At 41.9% G+C, this 20,400-nt stretch overlaps 1 protein-coding gene across 3 annotated transcripts; it reads left to right on the forward strand.

The window, feature by feature from the left end:
• The first annotated feature begins 1,201 nt into the window (after nucleotides 1-1,201).
• zbtb45 (zinc finger and BTB domain containing 45) lies at nucleotides 1,202-13,906 on the forward strand. 3 transcript variants are annotated; one of them, XM_084376996.1, is made up of 6 exons: nucleotides 1,202-2,600; nucleotides 4,695-6,044; nucleotides 6,416-6,550; nucleotides 8,982-9,122; nucleotides 11,343-11,616; nucleotides 11,735-12,881. In XM_084376996.1, exons 2-6 carry the CDS (start codon nucleotides 4,998-5,000, stop codon nucleotides 11,797-11,799), a joined length of 1,662 nt encoding a protein of 553 aa, XP_084233122.1. In that variant the 5' UTR covers nucleotides 1,202-2,600; nucleotides 4,695-4,997; the 3' UTR covers nucleotides 11,800-12,881. The 3 variants fall into 3 exon arrangements, with proteins under 3 accessions (XP_084233122.1, XP_084233120.1, XP_084233121.1); XM_084376994.1 differs by lacking the exon at nucleotides 11,735-12,881 and adding an exon at nucleotides 12,891-13,906 and having other exon boundaries at nucleotides 1,203-2,600; XM_084376995.1 differs by lacking the exons at nucleotides 1,202-2,600; nucleotides 11,735-12,881 and adding exons at nucleotides 3,182-3,270; nucleotides 12,891-13,906.
• The last annotated feature ends 6,494 nt before the right edge of the window (nucleotides 13,907-20,400 follow it).

Genomic DNA, 20,400 nt, shown 5'->3' on the forward strand with positions numbered 1-20,400 from the left:
CGAAACTTCTCCTGCCTTCCCGTCAGCATGGAGGTGAGGAGATGATGACTGAATTCATCCTTTAAGCACCACAATCTGACAAAGGAACAGAGAAATTAGCTGAGATGATTAATTAGCAAAGCAACATTAATACCAATGCAGGCTACAGCTCTAGTAGTAGTTGAGATAAGAATATAAACAGATATAAATACAAACAATCTCCAACCAATTGTCTTCTTAGGAAATCAGATCCTGGTTATTTTCAGGGTCCTTTCTCCAACAGATGCCACAGTGTGACCCTTTAGAGCCTGTCGGTTAATATCACGGGCGAAAATCAGGAAACAGTTTGATTTGATTTGATCTAGAAAATAATCTTAATGACTCGAGGTGGAAATCTGAGGATCTCCAATGATACGATACCATCACGATATGTTGCCCACAGTAACGATCAATATATTGCAAGATAATCATCTAAAGATACGTCACAAAGTCCGTGCGACTGAAGAGAAATGACCCTCTAAAGAGGCAAAACGCAGGAATTATGTAGTTATTCACTGTGTTGTAGGCTCAGTGCCTCTTTATCACACACTGACTGTTCATGTCCACACGTGCCGTCATTTAAAAGGTAAAATAGAACATTTCTGTTTAAAGGAAAAATACAACTCTGCCTCTCGAATCTTTTTAATTTGTGTAAAATAAGTTTGCAGAAGTTTACACCACAACCAGTGGAAAGGTAGTGACAGAAGTAGTAGATGCATGTTTAAAAAATATATCGATATTTGGCGTCAGTGTATCGATTACGTATCACAAAAAGAAAGTGATACAAATTATTGAACGCATCAATATTTTGTCCCACGTCTATTAATGAAGACACAAATCTTGGGATGATACAGGATTTTCGAGGCGTATAGTGACATCATCAATAAAACAATTCAGGTATCAATAGATCGGCTGATATACGCATATTTTTTTTGCAATGATCCCTTTAAATGGAGTTATGAAACACGTGACAAAGAGAATATTTTACAATTCGGCGTTATTGTCTAGAAAAAAAAAGCTTTCATATTGGTGCATCTACACTGATTCCTATATAACTTATATAACTACACTGCTCGCGCTCCACTATTATTATGATTCATCATTAAGTCATTTAGTCTTCAGATGTCAGAAAATAATCTTTAAAATGCAGCGCAGTGTTTTTATGTCAATCAAAATGGCTTTTCCACATCTATTTTTGTTTATAAGACATTTTCTGCACTTCAGCTCATCATCTGAGCAAAATCTGATATTCACACGTTAACGAGGGAGGCACGATATGGATGCTTTTCCAGCCGATACGATAACCGATAATTACCTGACTCTCATGGCCGATACCAATAAAATAAGCGATAATAGAAACCAACATTTTTATGCTTTTGTTTGCACACATGAGCGCAAGAACGGCTCAAATGTATTGAGCAAAGATGGTTTATTTGACGCTCCAGCTGTGATATGATTTGTTTGACGTTGCGATCGACATCAGCGTGTTTGTTCTTCTTCTTCTGTTTTTATTGGCTGCTCACAAAACAACTGTAAAGGTGCGTACCACCACCTGCTGTGGGAAGATGCTGCACTTGTTAAGTCAACAAAAGCAGTTTGGCTTTGAATTATCGGCTATGATTTCTTTATCAGCCGATAACGGATGACTTCGTGCATCCCTAATGGTAACTAAAGCATGGAGCGAATGTCGGCATAACAAAGAAAGTGATGCGAAATATTAACGCATCAATATTTTGTCCAATTTTGATAAATGAAGACACAAATCTTCAAGTGATAATGGATTTTCAAGGCGTATGCTGATATTAGTAAGTGAAATTCATATATATATCGATGTATTTGCTGGTATACACGTTTTTTATGTCGGTCATCAATGCATGGAGACATTTTTTCTTTGTGTGTCATCTGGCAAAAACCTGTAACTCGTGCATTTAACGAATGTCTGCAAGGCTGCAGCACAAAGAGGACGACACACTGCACACACAACCTGACCACGCTGTACATTTTAAACACCTGCCAACTTATAAATCTGTCGTCCTGGCGTCACATTATCTTTATTGTGACATTGTGGTTGTTACTCTTGCAGATTTCACTCCTGGTTGCTGATGACTGACATTTTAATCAAATGCATTGTTTGTCTGTGTGCCATCCTTTTGTTAAGGTATGTTTCCTGGAGAGAGTGCGCGTGTGTGTGTGGGTGTGTACAGGTGTATTTGCATGCATTTGTGTGGCTTCATGTCTGTGCGTAATGAGGGTTTGTGTGCAGGCATTTGTCCTACTTTTCAAAAGGGTGTGTGTTAATGTGAGGGGGGTACAGTGTATACAGTGCGCTCACAGCTGTTGATGGTTTAGCTGTCGATCAGCAGAACAAAACTCCAACATCCCTTTTTGTGTGTGTGTGTGTGTGTGTGTGTGTCCCTGTCGCTGCTTTGCTGTGTGTGTGAGTCTGCGAGTGTGTGTTTGTGTGGCTGTGTGTGTTTGTTTCCAGCTCTCACCGGGTTGGGTGCGTTATACTGAGAGGGCTTCCTGCTGCATCCATCCGCCTGAAAATTAAAAAGCGCCGACCTGTCACCGCACACTGCGAGGTATGTAACCGCGATTAAAAAACACACGCAAACACGCCAACAACCGCCCGCAGGAGCGTTAACGCGCCCCGCACACAAAAGGGTGTTAGCGCGTTAGCTGCCATGCTAACTTTACTAGTTCTGTGTCTCGCGATTCGAGCGCTAGCTAGCTAGTAATCCAAGCTAGGTTAGCATTCGTGTTGGGAAGCCTGAGGGGGGGCGAGCGAGCTCCCGACAGCCGCCTTTATGTCGTGCCAGGCGCGTTGCCAGTTCGCATTTGACACGTACCGATCCACCTTCGTGTCTCGGTCGGTGCCGGTGTTCGGTTTGCAGGCGTGAATGTGGCCGTTTCGTGCAGATTTCCGTGCGCGAGCCGAGCGGCTAATGTCAACAGCTAACGCTAGCTACCGTTAACTTAGCGTGTCACCGTTAACCTGTCCGCTGGTCGCCGGAGCTAACGCTGGCTGCTCGGCGGGGCTGTTTACGGGACCTGGCGGGTTTGCTCTCGGTTACCGGGGTGTGTTTTTTTTCCCCGCACACTGGTCGGTTACCTCGCTCTCCGTGCGTCTGTTTTTAAAAAAAGCAACAACAGTCACATAATCTCCGGCCACCCACCGAGCAGGACAGACACTGACCCGAGGAGCTGCTGCTGCTGCTGCTGCTGGCACGTGCTGTCATCCGTCCAAAACAGGTGTTTTCACATGAGGCACGCGACTCATTTGATGATCGATCAGCAGCTGGTTAATTGTCACCTGTGTCACCTTCAGGTGCAGCTGTGTGACGCGGCTCACACGACAGAAATCAGTGTACACGATGCGAAACTGGGATGAAAACTAGCGATTATTTGCATGAATTATGAAGTGAGGCGTTGAATATTTATTGTCCATTAATTAATTAACTGTGCTGATCACAAAATGTCCCTCGCAGTCTCTCAGTTGATGAAGATCAGGGCCTCAAACTCAAATTATCTTGGTAGGAGGGCTGCTGCAAGAAAGTGCAACATGTCAGAAGATTTAGTTTTTCATTTCCTTTGTTAACATACTGATACAGAAACGCATACGGCAGTTTGTATAACACCGATGACTGCTTAACCCCCAGTTGCATATAAATGTGTAGTTTAAATTAGTGTGACACAGCCGAAAATGAATTTTGCGTGCAGGATTATTTTATATTTCTGACATCAGGTTGTGGGCCGGATGTGGCCCGGGGACTCCTGTCATAGATGTTCAGTTTACAGTCATGCAAAGCAAAGATAAAGAGCAAAGCTTAACATTTGAAACAAGATTTGTTTGGCATCCGCTTCTAAAGTTATTAAAATCAGGGCTGCCCGAACGGGTCAGAGTTGGCCCGCCATGACGCTCAGTGTTGCCAAATGTTTCTGGAAACCTCGGGATGAGCCACAGAGGAGGGATCCGTCTCCCAGGACGGACTGAACAGAACAACAAGATCGTAGTTTAGAGATTATACTGACTTATAACTGATAGGAGGAAGTGATGGTCCAGGAGGACGACTGAGCAGGACAAGACATCGACAAGTGGTGCCCGAGCCACTCGACCTCTCCTCCTCTGTGGTGACCTGGAGAAGGACAGTCCACACAAGATAATTAGCAAAAGAAAACCAAACACAGAATGTAAAAATATGTCGATTTTATAGACATGCAGATATAAGGAGGAGGAGGAGGAGAGCGACGCAGCTTGCAGGAACAGAAAACAAAAGACACAAGTTAGAGAGATGTAATGGTGACGCTGTTGTGTTTATTGTGAGGCGAACATGCTCCTTAATTACGTAGAGCCCCTGTTTATTCACTGTTTTACACAATCTGAGCACAGCGGACAGATTACGACTCAGTGCAGGAAGTCAGTTAATTAAGGGATCTTGGGATCGTGGTACCACTTTGCATCTTTGCAAAACAACAGACGGCCGCTTCATTGCACTTTTCCGTGTCGAAGGTCGTTTTTTCTTACAATGACCATAATGCACTGCGCCTCGCCTCGCCGGACCTGTCGCTGTGAAATCACCACTTTTTGTTGATTGACGAATTGTTCCAGCTCTGATGTCAACATTTATTACAGCTGCCGAGTGTTTAATCACTGCTGTTATGCTTTGTTTCAACAGGGTTTTGGTAGAGATAGTGAAGCCGGTGGATACAACCTCTTGACGCCCCTCGTCCCTGCCCCCCCCCGCTCAGGACAACAAAGGCAGCTCCTCACGCACTTGAACCACAGCAGAGCAGCAGTTTGAAGCTTCCATCAGACTCATGACTGTTTGAGAGGACGCGGACCCACCGTGGCCGATGCACTGTACCCGTTTCCCTCCCTGCCCTCCTTATCCCTCAAGCTGACGCAAAACCCCAGACACCTACCCCCCCTTCCCCATCCCCACTCCCACCCTATCCCCAGCGACTCGCCCCCTCCCCCCATGGCGCCTGGCACAGAGACCGTGCACTACATCCACCTTCACAACTCCAGCCAGTCGGTGCTGGAAGCCCTGCGCACGCAGCGGCGCGAGGGCCTCTTCTGCGATGTGACCGTGCGGATACACGATGCTTCGCTGCGCGCCCACGCCTGCGTCTTGGCAGCCGGCAGCCCCTTCTTCCAGGACAAGCTGCTGCTGGGCCACTCTGAAATCTCTGTGCCACCGCTGGTGCCCGCCGAAACCGTGAAGCAGCTTGTGGATTTCATGTACAGCGGCTCGTTGGTGGTGCTGCAGTCGCAGGCCCTGTGCATCCTCACCGCTGCAAGCATCCTGCAGATCAAGACGGTCATTGACGAGTGCACCCAGATCATCTCTCAGAGGAAGGCCGCGGCAGGGGCCGCCGCTGCTGCTGCGGCTGCAGCGGGACGAGGGATGCTCGGAGGAGTTCTCCCTAAACAAGAAGAGCGCGGCGACGGGAAAGGGACAGAGAGAGGCGGCGGTGGAAGCTGCTCTGTTGGTGGTGCAGGTGGAGGTGGAGGTTACGCGAACTTCTCTAACTTCATGGCTGAATGCGGGGCTAGTAACATGAGCGGGGGGTTAGGGGGTGCCAGCGTAAATGTCAGTGAGAGCGGCCCGATGGAGCAAGCCAACACAGTCAGTCTGATGGCGCTGGGCGACATGGGCCCCGGCTCCATGTGTGGCGGGGACGGTCTGGGCTCCGGGCCCGGCACAATCCTCATGAAGCAGAGCCCCAGCTGTACTCAGGACGTCAGGTACAAGCTCCGAGACCTGTTGGCGCAGACGGCCAACGGAGCCAGCACTAGTAGCACAGGGAACCTCTCGGCGGGCTGCAGCTCCGGTGTGGGCAGTGTGGACAGCATCGGCAGGGACAGCCTCCGCGGCAACACAACTGACCTCTCTGATGACCTGGTGGGGATGGACAGATACAGCGAGGAGGAGGACCTGGACGGGAGAGAGCGGGGAAGAGACGGAGACAGAGACAGGGGGGCGAGCCACAGCCGCAAGCAGAGGCAGCCGCTCAGACTCCAGGTAGAGGGATAAGGGGAATGGGTTGCCATGGTTACAGCTTTCAGGCATGCAGAGCTGCAACGGTTTGCTTTTCTTTCTTTTTCTGCTTTTCCCTCTTCTCACACTGCATTGGCGTATATCGCTGAGATGTTTCTGCACTTTGCACAATTGAAGAGAAGATCTCGTCTTAACTTCAGCCGTAATTGCCTTGTTGACACTCTATGGACTTCTGCATATTCACTGTAGGTCATTAAACTTATTAGTACCTACTTAAAGGGGCTTTAGCCGGGTCGATGCGCTGTTGTTCTTGCAGACTATCTGCTGACAGCGTTGGTACCATAATCTCTTTACTGCTCAAGATTTAAATGGACCTTTTTTTTTTTCCTCTCCAGGTGCTGGGAGGAGAGGGAGTGGTGGTGAAAGATGAAGGTGTTCAGGACACTGATGGGACCGTCTATGCCTTGGAGGACGGGAGACGAGATGGAGGGCAGGAGGGCTCCCAGGAAACCATGGCAGGCTTTGGCCAGGTGAGTTTGACTCAGAGGTGAGCTGCAGTTACAGGAGCCAGCGATGAAAAGATTGTGATTAAAGAAAAACATGTTTTTAATTTAATAATAATAATAAGCATGTAGAAGGACATTCAATGCTTGAGTGCTGAGCCTTGATTTCAAGGTAATATTTTGGTGGATATTTTTTAATTTTTCTTTAAAAGGAAACTTTACTGTGTTAGATTTATCCTCAGCATTTCTGTCACAAGTACCGAAGTAAGTAGAGGGGAGAACATGGTGGAGTGGATTTATGCCGCAGCCTGCTGTACCCTGCAGACTACACAAGGAACATCTGCCACACAGTCAAAAGGATTCAGCTTTGCCTGACAGTTTTCTCAAAAAGTGCTGCAGAGAAACTCGGCTTGGAAATGGATTCTTTCACTCAATTTACGGAGGTTAAAGCGTTAAGTTTTTCATGCAAAGCGAAGCACGTGATCGTCAGTTTACCCAAAACTGCTTGAAATAATCAAATCTTCTGTGTTTGAGCAGTTTTTCTGTTCTGAGCTTTGGTTCACATGACATGCTTGTGTGTTGTAAATTAGGTTTAACAGGCCCCTGATCATCACAAAGCAGGCAGAGCTGAGATTACTAGGATACTTATCACCAGGTCGAAATGCTCTAATCTCTCCAATCATGTCATCATCTGTCCTGTCCACATACAGGCCATGTGGAAATAGGTTTATGAGACCGATTTTTGGTAATGTTGCTTAAAAACTGCTTTTATTGTAATATTGTATTCACAGCCTCGTATCAGCGTGATGAAATGCTTCGATGTTTCAGATTAGAGCTCGAGACTAATGTCGTCCCGTCATCCCGGGGACAAAAGAAAATGAACCGGGACAGAAAGGGTTTTTGTATGTGCACAGTGTGTTTGACTGTCGCTTAGCAAATAACAAACTGAACTGAGCAGCGTCTGTCTTCTCATGCTGTTACCACGTTTATCTCTCTCTTCAGTGCAGACTCAATGGCGCGAGACCTAAAACAAGTGTGTCGAGTTAAAATCTGAAAAGACGCAGTTAACGCTTCTGACGGGGGACGCAACATTTTTCTTTTCTCGATAGCGCTAATGAGCTGTTAGTATCGCATAGCCAGACTCCAGGTGCATTACCTCCCCCTACTGGACTGGACATTAGCAGAAGATACATTCCTGTTAATTACTCTAATTAATTGTGTCCTTCCTTACTCTTTTTTTCATAATTTAGTGATGATATGAATTCCCTCCTTTCTTAATCATGTTGTAATCTATCAGTGTGCACGTAGATCAGTAGGATGCCTGTCTTTTCTATGGAGTGTCAGTAAAAGTACTTCACCACGATCAATGATTATAAAGTTAAAAAAAAATTATGAATAAAATCTTTTTAAATCATCTGTAGGAAATATACTATATAGTGATGCATTTCACAAGTGCAACATTAAAAAATTTTTTTTGGGGGCAAGTTTTTCCTCACTCGAATCGAGGGTCGAAGGACAGAGGGTGTCGTCTCTGTACAGATTGTAAAGCCCTCTGAGGCAAACTGTGATTTGTGAATTTGGGCTATACAAATAAAATTTGATTTGATTTGATTTGATTTAAAATAACACGTATACCAAATGAGATTTAAATCCATATCGCCCTCCTCCGTGTGGCTGGTCGAACACGCATTTCTGCTTCTTTAAATTAGACGAGCTCTTCTCATCTCATGCTGGTGGTTCACATCAGACTATGTAATGTAGCTCGACTGGTTGGACTGCACCGTGTGAGTTAATCTTTCCAACGTCTGTGTTCATGCGTGTGTGGGAAAACAGTAAATGCAAATTATGAGGGATGTGGTCTGTATGTAAATGCATGAAAATTGAAACAGTTGAGAACTAAAGCTGGAGATGTATTACCTTTATAACCAGCTGGGTTACGGTCTCTGTGGTGCGCTACAGAGAACGTGTGAACGTCAGTCGACAGAGCGAGGGCAGATTGTCCGCTAGTTAATCGATCGTGGATGGCGTCGTTCTCTCGGACTGATCAAAAAATAAAAGTTAAACAATGCTAAAATGGGTCGCCAAATATATTTGGGCGGTAGTTAACATACCGCGGCGACCTGCCAAAGTTAATTGTATGTGTGGCTGACATATGACATATGCATACATATGTTCAGAACAAAGCACTTAGAGCACAGAGACAGGTAGGATCTTCACCTATGGAGCAGGTAAGAGTTCAGCATCTGCTCAGTCATTTTCCTGTTGGGTCTCAGTGTGTCTATGAACCTGACACCTAACAAAGCTGTGTTTTCTAACAAAAAAATCAGTGTTGTAGATTTGTTTTTTAATGATTCTTGAACTGAAGCCAAAACTTGAACACAACTAAAAACTGGAGTTGTCAGATTTTTCCATGTCAGGCTCTTTTAATTAATTTCCGTGTGTTTGTGTGTCTTGTCAGGATTTCTACGATGAGCAGGGGGTGTTTTCGGAGAGTTTCTGGCCCCAGAGCGAGCCTCCTCAGGCCATGGCATTCAACCCCAGAGGGAGGGTCAACAAGCCTCTGACTCCGCCTCCAACCACACAGTCCATGAACAACCAGGTGAGTTGCCTCGCATCGTACACTGTTAATTACATTTAATCTGCACTGCACTTACAAAATGTTTCTACAAGCTAAGGTGGAGCTTTGAAAGATCGTGCCAGAGGCAGAGGCACAGTTACAGTTGTGCAACGTGTCACAGGTGGAAAACAAACATTGATACTGACAGACAACACAACCACATCTGAGTTCAACACCAAAAACTTCCATTTTCAGTTCTTTTACTTAAATAAAGCGTTTAATTTAAAGGTAAGTAAACCAAGTAAACACTTTTACAAAACAAATACAAGCCAAATCGACCATAATTATAATAGATTATATTCTTTCTAAATTATACAAATCAGAAACAAATTTATTAGACCCAACTTTCTTTTTTGTTCACAATAAACCTAAAAAGACTTTCAGGTAATTTTAAAAAACGGCAGTTAAAATTGGAAATCCTTTAGGGTTGAAACAAAACGAGCAGTGATGACACAGTGATCATTAAAAATAGGCACATACAAACACCACCACGTGTCTTAAGTTGTCTTTTTGTTTAAATTCATATCTCTAAAACTTTATCTTTACATTGAAATTGTAGATTTTGTACAATTATTATATCCTACAGTTACAGTTTATACAAATAACTTCCTGACGATAGAGACGGGTTTGCCAACTCCTGTTCCTCTGGCAGTAAAACGTCTACACAGAGAGACTCACTCAGGATTAAAAAGTAGCAGGCATCAGTACAAGTGCAGCATTATTAGAAACTTTGAGGTTTTTGCTGATTATATTTGATGTATTTTACTACAAAGAAAACACAAATGATGGCAGCAGGGAAACAAAAAGCCAGAAAACAGTTGTTGAACATTGATGGGGGGCAGATAGGTTAACCATGAATGAATAAGTAAGACAGTTATTACCGGTGTCTGGTCGCCCTCTGTATCCACGGCATTCACAGCATCTAAAACAACAAGAGTATGATAATTAAATTACAGAGCTGAATAAACTAAACTAAAGTTCATTTAGTCGAGACGGCTTCTGTACTTCCTCTTATTTATTTTTTTGCCGTGATGGGTGATTGACAGAAGGCAGAATTTATCGCAGTGCGGCACTAAAATAAAAGGAAAACACTCGACTCGGAACAAAGAAACACAGAAAAACTAAACGAGGCCGTCGGTTTTAGCGTGATGGACTTTTTCAAACCTCCCGCCTACACAGTTTGATTGACAGGTGTGTTTTCTTTGAAAATGAAAAATGCAAAGGAGGGTTTGAAGTTTTGGAGCGCAGACACATGAACATGTAGAAAAGGTAAACAGAAAGCACAGGCATTGATTTTGTCACCTTGGTACGATGATGATTAAACAATGAAAAGGCAAATTGAATTATATTTTACATTTTTATCAAAGATTATTTAACTAGAATCAAAATCTACAGCCTCAATTAAATACTGATGCCTCTGGTTGACCCAGATATAGTTATTATAGCTATTCTTAATGCCTGTCAACGGGTCAGATTATCCAGGTTGGATAAGTCGTAAAATTTAAACTATTTTTTATGGAGGATGAGTTGAGGACAGAAGCTGCTCTGTAGTCTGGTGGTGTGCCACTAAAACAACGTTTACTTTATGCGACCATCGTCATCTTTTATCCACAGAAGCTGCCAGAATCCAAAAAAACCTGATATTATAAGCTTTAATTATGATTATTATTGATGTAGTTTTCATAGACGTAGAGGCAATATTTGGAGCTTGTGTCAGCTCAGCTTGACTCAGCTTGATTTTCCACATCAACCCGGCATGGCAGGGATTTGCATTTCCAATATGAGGATACCTGCTTTGAGGTGTGTCAATAATTAGCACCGCGCCTGTCTTGAGTAGCAGTCAACAGTATTATTGGAGGATAGCCGGCAACAAAGCTGCTCTAAATTTGTGATAAACACGTTTAATTTGCTGCATATTCTTCACAATAGAAAAGTCTCCTGTCATTTATTTATTTAAAAGCCTTTGTTTATTGTCAGCCACGGTCACGAGACATCGCAGCATCACAGCCGACATAAAGCGGTGATGGAAATGTAACTCAGTGCGGCCAGAAGTGCAAATTGAAAAGCACCAATTGTGTTTTGCAAGATATAAAAAAAAAGTGTAGAGAGACAGATTAAAAAGAGATGAAAATAATAAAAGTAAAATTGGTAAGAGACATGAAAAGCATCCGCGCTAACAGTGACCGTTGTTTCCGCCCTCAGCTTCTTTTCCAGTACCCAGTGAGCCAGTCGCAGCCCGCTCCGTTCTACGTGGGCGGGCCCATGGGTGGGATTGACAGTATGGCGGGGACGGAGCCCGGTCAGCAGGCTCCGCCCCCGGCTCCGATGACCCCGGCCCCGCCTCCCTCCACCTCCTCCTGCTCCGCGGGCCCCTCCCCTTCCTCCCAGGGATCTGAGACCTCGTTCGACTGCACGCACTGTGGCAAATCTTTACGTTCCAGGAAGAACTACAGCAAGCACATGTTCATCCACTCTGGTGAGACACGCCTCATTGTTTCATTGTCTATTATTTATGTCTTTATTTCGCTAGAAAAGTCTCCTAACCTTTATATAATAAATTAATGGAAATGTAATGTGAAAGATGTTGTTTTCAGTGACAAACATCTGGAGGATGATCAGCAACTCTGCATCAACACAACAAACCTTATTAAAAATGTGAAATATGAAATCATCCGTCTTTGCTCACTACGTCTAATCCCTTCTAACCCTCAACTGTGAACATAAACGACAGGTTATAAACTTCCTTTTAAATACAAAAATGTAAATAATTGTTTAACCTATCTGGATCAGCCATGAGAAGCACATGGTTACAGGTTATAGCATCAGCTGAAAAAAACCCATATTGTACGTCCCTAAACTGTCATGGAGCTGTTTTTCAGCACCAAACAGCAGACAGACCCAGTTGGAGACTAGCTGATGAAGAAAGCTGAACATCTAGCAGCTAAAAAAAGGTAGATATTTCTCTCAGGAGATGGTGGAGACCAAACCTGAGCTAAGAGGAGAGTGACAATTTGACTAACATTCAAGGTTAGTTATCCTCACACACCATACGGGGAATATTAACGACGCACAACACGCTTATGATGTGGACAAGTTACGAGGACAGACATGATTTTAAAATGCAGGAGGAGAGAGAAAGTAGCGAGCGTCGAAGTGGAGAGACGGATCAGATAAAATAATGAATTGTCCAAAGTTTAAGATCATTTCAAGCTGAAAGACGCAAAACAAAAACTCTGCACACTGTGTCCATTGTAATGTCAGTAACGTCAGTACTACAGCAGGAAACATCCAGTCCACACAGTGGACCTGACACGAGTGTGTGACTTAGTCTTGCAGTTTTGTGTAATTTAGGGCTGCGACTAATGATTCTTTCCATTGTCGGTTGATTATTTTCTTTGATTGGTTGTTTGGTCTATAAAATGTCCGATAATCTTGATCAGTATTTCCCAAAGCCCAAGATGACGTTCTCAAATGTTTTATTTTGTCCACAACCCCAAAGATATTCAGTTTACTGTCGTAGAGGAGGAAAGAAACCACAAAATATTTACGTCTAAAAAGCTGGAATCAAAGAATTTGGACATTATTTCTTAAAAATCGACTCAAAACCTCAATAAATGATTAGATTTTGTTAGAATCATTAATAAAAACTGATTTTTTTTTGCCTCCACTTGAACAAAAGAGAAAATAGGATGAGAGAGATGAGATGAGAGATGAGATGTGCTGACACGGCTGCTCTGTATGTCCCTCCAGGTCAGAAACCTCATCAGTGCTCCATCTGCTGGCGCTCCTTCTCCCTGCGTGACTACCTCCTCAAACACATGGTGGTGCACACTGGAGTCAGGGCCTTCCAGTGCTCCATGTGCGGCAAGCGCTTCACCCAGAAAAGCTCGCTCAACGTGCACATGCGCACCCACCGTGCCGAGCGCACCTTCCAGTGCAACGTGTGCCACCGGGCCTTCACCCACCGCACCTTGCTGGAGCGCCATGCCCTGCAGCACGCCCACCACGCCCCCCAGGTCCAGGGCCAAGGCCAGGGGCGTGGGCCCGACATGACCTCACCTACCAAGCACAGTCCTCCGGCTCTGGGAGGGCCCTCAGGTATGGCTGGCGCGGCTGGCATGGTTGGCAGCATGGCCAACATGCCCAGCCACGGAGCTTCCTCCACCTAGAGAGAGAGAGAGAAGGGGAGATACGGGGGAGGTTAGTGAGCCCATTCCTCGAACCGACACTTAGTTGGTCCTAACAGCCTTGTTGATCTTTTGTTCTGGTGGGAACAGCGCTCATAGTTCCTCCTTGTTTTAGCTCGACGACACCTTCAATCAGGGTTCCTACACAGGGCTGAAAGGCTTTTGAAGTTTGAAAAATTGTGTACATTTTAAAGTTGTTTTGGAATTGCACAAAAACCCAGGAAAAGTTTGTACAAAAAAAAAAAAGTAGTTGTTCCCTCCGCGGACAACCATCTTAAGTAGTTGTAGTCCTACTGTCATTTCCTGTGTTGTGACATTTGTTGCCGTGACGACTAATCATACGAGCGACATCGCTAACAATCACACAGCCATCCAAAATCCAGCCAGAAAGATACTTTTCTGGTGGCGAGAAGAAGAAGAAGTCTTGAATCTTGAAGTAGAGAATGTGTAGGAACCCTGTTTCAAAGACACCAGAGAGTCACCAAAGAGGTTAGGAATACAGAGCGGGTTTGGGAGTGGGTGAGGACGAGAGGAGTCGTAGGGTTTCTAGGTGGAGGTGAGGGTGGGGTGGGGGAGGGATGGGGATTGGAGTTATATTGAGATGCAAGTTGGGGAAAATAAGGGGCAGGAAGGGTTTGGTGTGGGGGGGTTACAGAGTTTTATTCACCTTCAATTCATTTAATTCAAGCTGAGAGTCATTCGGTTCTTCAAGTGCTAACTGTTTGAATGTAACAGAGTTTTATTTACAAACCGTTCATCCGACTTCTTCATAGCAATCTGTGCTTTTTCCTGAGATCTGAGTAAAAAGTTGTCAGAGCTTTCTCCCCCTGTACGAGCAAGTTAGCTCGTTAGCATGTTCTGATGAAAACATGAACTTTTTCATTATTTTCCCTCTGGTACTTTCTAACATCCTGCATGTTCATGTAAATCCACCCAAAAGATGCAAAAAATAATGGCCTCTAGTTAGCCTGCCAGCTAGCAGGTGGTTGACGACCTGAAGCGGCTACAAATTGCACCGTCAATATTGTTAAATTAATTAACACGACACCGACTGTGGTCAAACGACAACATGTTAAGTTAAATTCTTAAAGAATCGATTCAGTTTAATGCATTTATATCCAACGCAGTGAATTTAAAGGTTTATTTTGGCTGAACCAGATGAAAGACGAACAAAGACGGTTCATTTTGTTTCTGCAGTTTAAATGAAGCTGTACGATGATAAAATTACTGTTTCTGTAAATGGAGTCTGGTGGATTTAGTGAGAGCTATCTCTGGTCTATCTCTGCAGGGATCTTTTCTGTAATATTGTCAGAGACTTACAATAACAATCTGAGCCTCTCCACAGGGATTTCATTGCAGCTATGTTGTCCATGGCTGTCAGTTTAGGCGATCAAGTGAACGCCAAAGCTTTTTGTGCCTATTTGTCATTTAGACACCAAATTATGGAAACATAGGCAGAGAGCATAGGGTTAAAAATAATATTAAAAATATATTTTAGCTGTTTTCATATTAAGGTGAACACAGTTTGAAAATGAGACTTGAGGTGAATCCATACAAGGTCAGTATCACGTTCAGCTCAGCTTGAGGCGATAGAAGTTGAGGCAAAAACATATTTTCTAGATTTGAAAATTCAGATAATAGATAAAACTTCAACAGTATAGTTGTAGCCCAAAATTAAAAGATAACTTTGAACCTGGCTTTATCCAATGATGAAAATAATAATAATGAAATGTAATCTGCATGTTTAAATATCCAATTTCAGAAAATGTGTACACAAAATGATCATCTTAATGTCAGTAAATCAACTTGGGAAGCTTCACGGTGATATCTTTTAGTTAAGTTTTCACTTTATGCACCTGTCATGGTTTTTTTTTTTGCTTTGCATGACACAAAAGGAAAAATTTTGCTTCCCATCTCGTTTTAAACGCACTTTGAGAGCCTCGTCGATGTAAACATTCTCCTGTTTTTGAATATTTTAAGAACACAAAATGAATTCTTGAATTAAATGAATGTGAATGTGAATGGAGCCCGGCGCTATTCAGGAGCAAACCAGGGTGACAAAGAGGGGTTGTTGATGAATGATTCGACGAAGAAGGAAAAGTAGTTCGAGCAGAGCGAGACTACAGCAGGGAGAGGAGGAGGAGGAGGGTGAGGGAGGGCGGGGGAGGAGAGGGCGGAGGCGTGATGCACAGCAGTGTGAATGAAATTCACCATCATCCATCAGACAGCTTTGTAACATTTTCCACAGGCGCCACTGGTCGGCCCCAGGATCATATACCTCGAACCAGGACGAGCCTCTGACGGCTCGGAGGGACACTATTTTCTCATTTTTGAAATGTTTGGGAAACATTTCAGCATGTTTTACACACACACACACAAACACACACACACCTACAATTACCTCGGTGGTCCAAAGACAGGCATTATGCTTCACATCTTTTAAGCTACATCAAACGAAGAAACAGTGAAAACGAAAGCTAAGATAGATCTGTTTACTAAAGTACTTCTATGTAAAGTTCCTGTACATCGCTATAACGCTCAGTTTTTGTTATTTGTTGCTCATGTGATTCTTTGATGCAGAACTAAGGCAGAACATTTAAAAAAAAAAAAAAAAAAAACTTTTAAAGTGAAAGAGCCATTCAGAGGAAGTTAAACTTGGTGGAATAACTATGACAAATCAATGATTTTTATTGGGATTTTTATTGAGTGTTTGTGTTTGTCTTTTTGGGGCTCTTCTTAATGATAAATGGGAAGTGTTTGTTGCTTAAAAAAAAAACAATAAAAGCTTTTTTCGCAGCACTTATTAAAAAAGAAAAACAACTTTTTAACGTTTTAGTAAAACTAAATTAATCATGAAAATGTACAATCACCCCTACAAGTTTTGACAAAGTCAAACTCGTGATAATGTTAATTATCACATTAATATTTATTACAATTTGATCTCTATGCACAGTTAAGTTTGCACATCATATTACTTAGACATAGATGTTGTTGTCCCCTGAAGTATTTGGCCTAAGATTGTTTCTCTTTTCCTTTTTTACACCTGAAAGGTGATCTTAAAAAGACCTTACGTGTCCCTGCTTTTTGCTCATTTTCCTTAATGTTTGTCAGTCGCAGCATTATATGATATTCAGTAGTTTACTTAAGCTTTGTAAGAGCCTTCTAATTGACATGATTTCATAAGTGGGCCTCCCTCACAAGTGAGCCATTTTTGAGCTTGAATATTTGGCGAGTGATGAGATAATTCGACTAGAATATCACTTTAATTACAATTTTATTCCAAATAAAAAAGAGTGAATCCAGCAAAGACGTAGATTCAAATCCTTTCTGTCTGGACTTCACTATAAATATTGACATTAAATGTCCCATTTTTAAATGTGGAGAAACTGCTTATTTACAGGGAACTAGGCTTGGCAGCGTGTGTTCATTGGCCTCTGAACATTGCAAATGAATTTGCAGACTCAGTTTGTTTCGCCAGCGTCGTGGACGGAAAAAAAAAAAAAGAAGATGTTTAAGAGAAGCTGGACTGAAACGCCTCCAACTCACTGTTGGTTATAAGCTATATTAAAATTTTAACGCCAAACCTTTGGTGCTTTTTTTGGAAATATTTACCTCATTTTCCAGTTGCCAACGCCATGCTGTGGTCTGGGTTTGGTAAATAAGCAGTGTTGAGCTGTTTCAGAGGTTTGATCTATCCTCAGCAGTGGTTTTGGTGCATTTTGTCTGAGGCGGACCCTTGTACAGTACTGTAATATGTGTGCTTTGAAGCCATGTCAGCGCATTGTAACGTACTGTGTTTTGCCTTTTTTTTTGTTCTTTGTTTTATTGGGAGGGAAGTTGATAATTGTTTTTCTACATTAATATTTCTTTTAACAGAGGTTAAAAATATGTCAGAAAGAAGAAAACTGTCATTTTATAAAAAAAAAAAATCACTTGTCATCGTAAAACCACATCTTTTATGTATAAAAAAGACTAAAGGCATGATTTTAACTTTTTCTGAGAACTTAGATGTTGTACTCAATGAATTAATTGAATTTTAAAAATGAGTGATTTCAAAGATTTCTTTCTCCAAATAAAAAGTCTTCTATGGCTCCAGGCCAGCTGCTCGTCATTTCATTTCATTTATTTGTTTTCTTTCAGTCAACGTTTTAAGTGTGTGTTTGTACGAATCAACGAATCACAGCTCAGCACTCCTGTCTGGACACTTATTATTTTAAACTTTGATAACGCTGTGTTGTTGTTTGTGGTAAGTGTTCAGTGGAAGAAGGAGAAGAATTCAGATTTATTTAAAGGAACAGTTCACGCAAAAATGTAAATACAGTCAATAGTCTCCTCCCCTCATGCTGATGGAAAGTCAGGTGAAGTCTCGTAGTCCACAAAACATTTCTGGAGCTTCACAGCAAAACAGAGTTGCAGCATTCTGCTAAACAACTGAAGCAGCTGGAGACTTGTGTTTAAAACGTACATTTGTGACGCTATCTGAAGCTCCAGAAATGTTTTGTGGACTACAAAACTTTGCCTGACTTTCCATCGGCATGGGGGGGAGGAGATGATGACTGAATAAAGTAGCTTTAACACAAACTCTGGTATTGGAAGTGTAAACTGAAGTGTAACAAAAGTGAAAGTACTCATCCAGTCGGTGTTAATATGCTGCTATCTATTCTTATGTTGGAGTATTACCACTGAGGCATTAATGTGTAAACAGAGTTATCAATATTCATTAATTATTACCTAGTTTATATTTAGTTTAGCAGCTTAATCATTAACCATGAGTCCCATTTTTAAAAGCTGCCCAGATGCTTTGTATGTAAAATATTAACAAGGTAAATAACAAAAGAGCACACGAGTTGCCTCTGAAAAGTAAAGTAGAAGTATAAAGTAGAATAAAAAAGTACCCAAGTGAAGTTTAAGTACCTTAAAACTGCACTTAAAGTCCAGACTTGACTCAGTGTTTTAACTTAAGCTCCGTGTTACGAGTGTGGATGCATTGATTATAGATTTAATCTGAGGAAAACTGTCAGTCTCACGGTTTTAATGCATTAACCTTTTTAACAACAATATGATGTATTTAATGACATGAGCATTTTATTGTATCATGTCAACACAACATTTCTTTATTGGCTTTTTTTCAACACTTCTTGAATTTCAAATCAGAAATGATACAATAACTAAATGATGGAGAACAATTTAATGAATAAAAACAAACAAAAAGTACGGCTGAAGAACAGATTTCAGTGAAAATGAAATAAATAAACTGAACATCTCTCATGCAGGTGTTTTGGTGAATGTTAGTTTTGTTCAGTTGCTGTTTTTTCTGCTTTGTTGCTTCGTGTTGCACTGAAGGCTCAACTTTTAACTCACCACTTCTGAAAAAAATTAAATAATGTACCATTATGTCCCTTTTTTTTTTTTTTTTTTAAATAAAGGGTTACACAACAAAACATTTTAGTGTTTACTTGAATAAAAGATGAGATAGAAGAAGAAAATATCACAAAAAATATACTTTGTTAGTAGAAATAACCAATCTGAGTAGTAGCTGACTAAAAGACTTAAAGTATATGATATTAAACGTACTTAAGTATTAAAAGTACAAGTAAAAGTAATTAATACATACAGTATATCGACAAGTACATGTATTTTTTAAATCTGATTGCAGATACAATAATTTTAAAGTTGGGTAATAAGTGAAGTAAAGTACTAAGAGTGAAATCAGTTCATCGCTGCACCAAAATACTGTTGCATGTAAAGTTTGTTTAAACCCTCTTTAGTCACAGTGTTTAGTACAAGTTTATTTTCATGTTTTTATAAATCACAGTTGCTTAAAAATCTCTGAATAACGGCCACAATCTCAAACCTGCAGACTTGTGTGAATATTTTACCTGGTACACAGTAAAAGCTCAGTTATTAGCTTGTTTTATTAACAAATAAGGGTTGAAAAATATGTTGTGTGTGTATGTAGCCCTCTCACTCAACTCTGCTTTATGATTTTCAAGAATACCCCTTTTATGTATCAGACTGCATGGGAGCGAATAGGTGAGAGCTACTAAAATGTATAATTTGGGATGTTGTGCAATAATTACTGCACTTTGAAAATGACTCTGGCTAAATTGTTAGTTTACTAATAGCAGCTATACTGTTATTGAGCATTAATTTTCCCATGCAGTTGACTTTAACAGTAACTATAGCTAATATTTAATATAAACATCATCAGCATGAAAAACACCTTCAAACAAGGATTTAGCACTAATAAACTGTTTTAATGTCTAAACCTTGTGGCTCATATGTTTTTCCTTTGTTTTGAATCACCTCATAACCAAGAAATACACTCACATTAGAAACCTTCAACACAGTAATACCGCTTGTTTCAGCTGGTACCAGTGATGGCGGCATGCTGGAGCTCATATAGAAATCCACGTTGAAACCGCAGGTCGGGATACTCACCCGAACCACGGAAAAGCAGTCCAGCAACTTCCTCCAAAACCTTGATTCTGTCCAGATGCTTGGTCCTGCAGGACTCATCCGCCCTGCGACGTCCAATGTCCAACCTCATCCGTAGTGTCTCCTGATTAGCAGCTACGATGCTAACAGCTAGCAACAGTCCCATCTTGGTCTTCAACTGTCGCCAGTAACGAGCCCTCACTTCTACAACACGCTCGGTTACACTCTTAACAAAATAAGCAAACACTCGCATAAACTTCTGCTTGATAACGGTAAATGATAACTTTTTATAAAGTTATTTGACAGTTTGCTCGGACTTAACGTCTTTCCACTTCTCTCCGCGGCTCTTTCTCTCCTCATTTCCCTCCCTTTCCCCCTAGCCCCGCCCCTCTAACAATCCGACAGGTTAATCTCCAATAACAGAGAAAATGATTGACAGCTGCCCGAACAAATGAGAACCCAAGACAAACCTGAGGCGTTCAAAGGCCTTTCAAAACATAGGACATTTTGATATCTTTCGCCACATTAACCATACAAATATTAACAGCAGCAATACATGTATAGGCCCACATCAGAACACCTTACCAACTGAAATAAATGTAATAAACCAATATAAACAAATTAGCAGGGCGCTA

The sequence above is a fragment of the Pagrus pagrus genome (genome assembly GCF_965226575.1).
Source record: "Pagrus pagrus genome assembly, chromosome: 2".
NCBI lineage: Eukaryota > Metazoa > Chordata > Actinopteri > Spariformes > Sparidae > Pagrus > Pagrus pagrus.

Bases quoted from the DNA above. Each gene is read 5' to 3' on its own strand.
- zbtb45 (XM_084376994.1), top strand. From the start codon at position 4,998: ATGGCGCCTGGCACAGAGACCGTGCACTACATCCACCTTCACAACTCC. The intron at 9,123-11,342 runs GTGAGTTGCCTC...TTCCGCCCTCAG, and splicing joins CACAGTCCATGAACAACCAG to CTTCTTTTCCAGTACCCAGT. The intron at 11,617-12,890 runs GTGAGACACGCC...ATGTCCCTCCAG, and splicing joins GCACATGTTCATCCACTCTG to GTCAGAAACCTCATCAGTGC.